This window comes from Apostichopus japonicus, chromosome 20 (assembly GCF_037975245.1).
Source record: "Apostichopus japonicus isolate 1M-3 chromosome 20, ASM3797524v1, whole genome shotgun sequence".
NCBI lineage: Eukaryota > Metazoa > Echinodermata > Holothuroidea > Aspidochirotida > Stichopodidae > Apostichopus > Apostichopus japonicus.
In genome coordinates, this window is record NC_092580.1 from 21,302,227 (window position 1) to 21,307,752 (window position 5,526).

The following is a 5,526-nucleotide window of genomic DNA, read 5'->3' on the forward strand; positions in this document are numbered from 1 at the left end:
CCCCACAACTTTCAGGCCCTAGGGGCAAATACTGCTGGCATCTTGTTGAGTTTGCACGGTCTTGCTATTGATGCAATCAAATAACGTTGAATGGAGAAACTGGATTTGTAATTACGATGCTTAACGCAGTCCTTTATAAACTGAAATCGAATCAAACTGTCTAAACAGTGAAGGTCGTATTAATTCTTGAATAAGAACCATCGTTAACAGAGACAGGGCACAGGGTGATTACCTTTGAAAGCTTCATGGGTTTGATCTCTGCAAAGAGGCCAAGATCATTTAGTACCTATTAGTGCTTAAGAGGTTTAAAGTCTTGAAAATATTTCTGGGTCAACACTTACCCTTCTTACCTATCAAACTTTCTTGACAGACATACCTAATAATAATAATAACAATTTGCAAACATGAAATGAGGCTGATATAGTTGTTGCCATTAATTGTATACAGAACAATGCAGTCACCTCAGTCAAATCTTTTGTCCTGGAAGTAGCACGTTTATGAAAGACTACCAAAAACTTTAAGCAATTTTTGCTCTACAAATGTATTTTCCTTAATACTAGCATTTTTTTTAGATATATTTATCTTTTGCTGTTATTACTGTTATGTAGATATTTGACAAACTAGTGTAGCATTCCGCTATAAGAATCCGCACTAATTATACTACTCCAATACTCCATAGTTATTGATGAATAACCAAGCAAAATCACCCCGAAAGGAAATGAACATTTGCATTGTAACATTTGGCAACTGGAGAACAATACATGTGCTTAATGTCCCTGCTTCTATCCCAGCAATTCTCATTACACCTTTCCTCTCAATTCATTTTGTGAATCATTCATTAATTAGTATTGTGCTTCTGCACTGAGCAGGACTACCCTCATTACAGATAACAATAATAAAAAAATATATATAAAAAAAATAATAAAAAAATTGAGTCACTTGTCAGAAAACCTTAGCTGATGAAATTACATACACTGTTATTCCTTTGAAAGCTCTGCCTATGCACAATTTGAACACACTGTATGTAACATGGCAGCTGTTGGATATTGAGCCTTGTTTATATATCATTGTGAAATGCACAAAGCTATCTAAAGATGTGTGTTGGCTTACAAGTTTGAAAACTTCACAGAGCTTGTAGCAGACACTGGTTCCTATTTGATTTGTTTTTTCTATAATTATTTGTGCTTCATATCTAGCCCCTTGATGTGAGTGTTGAAGAAATCTTGATCAAAGTCATATATCATTCAATTATTACGATCATTGTTATCCTTTTCCCACAGGTGAAGTTGGTGACTTGAGTCCAGATGTGAAAGTTCAGCACGTGGCCTGCAGGTGTGGAGCTGAAAACTGTAGAGGCTACCTGGTGTAATATCTCTCACGTCACTATGTAAAGTTGAATGTAAATTGTTCAGATCATTTCAAAATTTCGCTCACATTCGAGTAGACTAGGGTACAAATTGCCTTACCATCGGAACAGTACAATTTTCTCAACATCTTTTTTCTTTTAAAGTATCTTTTTTTTATTGTGACTTTGATATGATCTTTGTTTTTTTTTAATATACAGCTAATGAGTTGGTCTGCATCATCAGTCAATCATTTCCTGACAATGTTTGCTATTTTTTGGTTTGTTTGTGTATGTGTCTTGTGGGCTGCAGTGAGAGAGTCTTTTGCATATGTGTACTCTACTGTGAAAGTGAACGGTGAAAAATGTTAATGAAGATAAATTTAAGTTGGTTGATTGACTGCGAGACGAAACACTTATGTCCATTGCAGACACATTGAGCTACAGTATGTTAAAATTTAAATTTGCCAGCTGATGAAATTTGTCACTTAACTTTTAGATACATAAGCTTACCTTTCTGTCATATATCTAAAAGTTAAAAAAAGACTTGGAATCTTGGAAACCTTCCTCAGATGAGATTTAAGTGTGAAGAGGCTTTGTTCCCCATGGTAACTGTATTTTGACAACCTTGGAAAGTGGTGTAGCGTACGTGTTTAACAAGCTGCGTCAGAATGGTATCGCAGGGAAAATATTATGAAACTGGCATATCTTTTCTTGTACTTTGGATGAATTTCCTTGCAAGAAAGGAAATACATTGCAATGCTATTTGATACCTCAGAAAGTATGATCAGGTTTGTATTAAAGAACCTTTGTAAAAACAAACTTGGATGGTGATATTTGGCTAGTGTGTAAACAGCAGCAGCAATGGGCAGAAATTTGTACTGTGGGCAACAGTATGCAGATTATTTGAGGTACTGTAGATATAAGTAAATTGTTTCTCATATTTTTAAAACATGTTTTAAGAACTGTATTAAATCTGCTGTAGCATGTCTTGTGCTATATAGGTCGGTTCGTCATTCTCAATACGTGGTGGACTCAATTAAGTTAAAATTTTGTGACATTTCAGTGCCTTCCTGACAACTTAAAAAATGCTGGCTTTTTTTCATAGCTGCAGAAAATGCTTAGTAGTCATTTCTTAAAAATATGGAAAAACGGTAAAACATCATAGGGAAATTGACATTTTTTTCGTACTCTCTGGTGTTGAGTTTGCCAATTTCTTGTGGTAGCATATTGCACCCATTAGAAAGATACGGTACCTGAAAGCATGGCCCGCTGCTACTCAAGGCCATCCAGAGGGCCCCGGTGATGGATGAAATTAGGGCTTAATATCAAAGTTTTGCAAAAAGGCAACCAAACACGTTACATTAAATTTGTGGAACTCAAAATGTTCTGTCATTGGATTATTGGCTTCCAAAGACTAAGACGATAGTTCGGGGAATTTTTGGTTTATACAGGGCTACAGAATGCATACCATAGTAGATCACAAGCTGCATAACCATCCTTGTAAATGTCCTGATTTCATGTAGCTCTCTCCTTGATAGAAGGGGACCGGGAGGGGGTGGGGGAGGAGGAAGTGGGAACCTATTAAGAAGGTAGAAGTGGTATGCCGTTTGCCCGTTATCGGTCATATGTTTCATTTGTTTTCATTAATGTAACATATCAACGGAATGAAATTGTGTGTGCAGACTTGGTTTTCAGTACTTTACTGGCATCGACTGCAAGACTCTTGCAGGTTACAGTTAACGAAAGCAGGCATTCGGAATACAGAATAAAATATCTACAACAAAAACCCAAACTAACCGTTTATAGGTTGCACTCAATTCAGCAGCAGTTTGTGTAGGTTTACTTGCAACCTGTGTTGACCGTGCGGTTTATTCTCTCTGTTGTCGGGTTTGTTGTGAAGTGAGGCATTTGGAAAATAAGAATATGTTGATGATTGATGAAACCAAAGCTCTAAAAAAGTGAATGCAGAGTAGCAGTATATGCCAGATATTTGTACAGTGAAATGTGGTGGGGTTGTGCCTTATAGTAATATTTTGTACATATTTCACATCAGGTATTCTTTTTTTAAGACACTTTTCGTTTTTTTTTTTCGTTTTTGTTCCCTCTTCTTTTTCCTCCATGTTTTTTTTAATTCCCAAGGCATCATTATAATCTTCTGCACAAGTGTTTTTTAAAAAAATTTTTTAGTCTCTTGTTCACCTAGCTTAAGCTCTCTCCAAATTAAATATTGTTTTGTCTATTTTGTCTGCTTGAATTATAAAAAGTTTACCTCAAAAAGACTGCTGCTGCTGTAGTGCGGAGAGAACAACAGACCACATAGCATCAGAAACCGAAGCCAGTTAGCTGATGATGGTGATGAAGGATTTGTGTTTTGCCCCTAGGAATTAAGATATTGTCATGCTATTGCAATATATATGAAACTAATGCAAAGAGCTATCGTCATACACTGAGTAAATTTCACATGAAGTTAAGGAAAACAAACAAAGTAGGCATACAAGATATTTCTGTGTGGAACATAGCCTAGGCAACCTGTAACAGAAATGTCTACCCCAAATTCTGATCAGAAAAGAAAAGAAAAGAAAGTCTTGCTATTTTAGAAGAAGTGGAACAGTTTTAAAGTATAAAATCAACAATTTTTTTTTCAGGATTTGTCCATTACAAAAATCTAGACATTCTTTCAGAGAAATCTTTTTCTTGATTCCCTGTCAAAGTTTGGATGACAAGTTGGACCTTGCAGTTTCGTGACATCCCTATCCTGTCATTTGGTCTCAAAGGCCATCTTTTGGAAGAACTTTTTCTATTCAAAACAGAATAGACACGCTTTTTTTGTGTCTACTTTTGCATTTGATGTGTAGTTGGACAAGTTTGCCTATATTTACTTAATTATGCTCAATTTCATTGTAAACATTTGAAACCACCTTTTTTCACTTCCTCCCTTTTTTTTTTTAAAATCTAACAAACATTAAATAAGCATTTTTGGACTGCAGTTGACTTTGGGGATTTATAGTTCACACTTTTATCGGTAATTCCATAAAGTCCAAGAGACTGTTTAACAGAATGCATTATTTGAAACTTTACTGAGAGTTATGGTAATGAAGCTTCTTACAGTGATATGACAGTGTTGTACAAGAATAACCTTATAGAGTCTACTAAACACATTATTGAAGGTAAAAACATGCTTAGCAAAGCTGAGAGGTTTAAGATTTGTCAGAAAGAATAATATTTATTAACAGAAGGACCTGCATTCCACCAGGTCAATATTTTGTCTCACATAGACGATTGCAAATTGTGATTCAATCCCATTCTTTCCTGGACAGATGATGCTCCAAATGTTTCATTAATGGGATTTGTCTATTTGATTTTAATTCCTAGAAAGCACCATAGAGATTATTAGAGCATTCAGTTTATATCTACACCCATTGTTTTTGCTCTCCTTTATATAGGAAATGGAGTTTTGATTAAATGAAATCATTTTAGATAAATTTACAATTCATATCTTCTCTCTTCATTATTGTTGCATTTAATGTTCACTGCTTTCAGTATCAGCAATCATGTTTGATCCTTATAGAAATGATGGAACCAGAAGGATTGGATAGGGAAGATGTCTTGTACAACCCCCCCCCCCATCTCCACCCCACCCCCTTTGCAATTCCATAGGAATTAGGATGGCATCCAGAAATTTCAGTTTTGTCAAAAAGTAGTATTCTACACCTAAAAATATACGTTTGTCGTCTTTCAAACTAGGGTAAGTCCCGACAGTGGGAGAAAATGACCTAAGACAGAATAAGGCAACAAAACCCAAGGGAAATTTTTTGGTGCTATTGCAGACATTAAAATTATTTTTCCACTCACACCTATCCTTTTAAGTTTCCTGTAAACTGCAAATTTTGAACAAACAACTTTACAAGAAGTTTGTCGTCCGTCAAAACGAGGGTAAGTCCCGACAGTGGGAGAAAATGACTTAAGACAATAATGCAACAAAAACCAAAGAAAGGGATTTTTTGGTGCTATTGCAGACATTAAAGTTATTTTTTCCACCCACACCTATCCTTTTAAATTTCCTGAAAACTGCAAATTTTGAAGAAACAACTTGACAAAACGTGTCAGTCGAAACCACTTGAGAAACCACTCGAAGAAAACCAGACCAAGAAACCAGTCAAACCCACACAAGAATACAAGCA

The 5,526-nt window shown here is 35.6% G+C and overlaps 1 protein-coding gene across 3 annotated transcripts in view; it reads left to right on the plus strand.

The window, feature by feature from the left end:
• LOC139961722 (uncharacterized) overlaps positions 1-4,834 on the plus strand; it is a 36,697-nt gene extending 31,863 nt beyond the window's left edge. For all 3 annotated transcript variants that reach the window (XM_071961153.1, XM_071961155.1, XM_071961154.1), the window contains exon 21: positions 1,281-4,834. In XM_071961153.1, the coding sequence (XP_071817254.1) occupies positions 1,281-1,369 (89 nt within the window). In that variant the 3' untranslated portion in view covers positions 1,370-4,834. The remainder of the gene's footprint in view (positions 1-1,280) is intronic.
• The last annotated feature ends 692 nt before the right edge of the window (positions 4,835-5,526 follow it).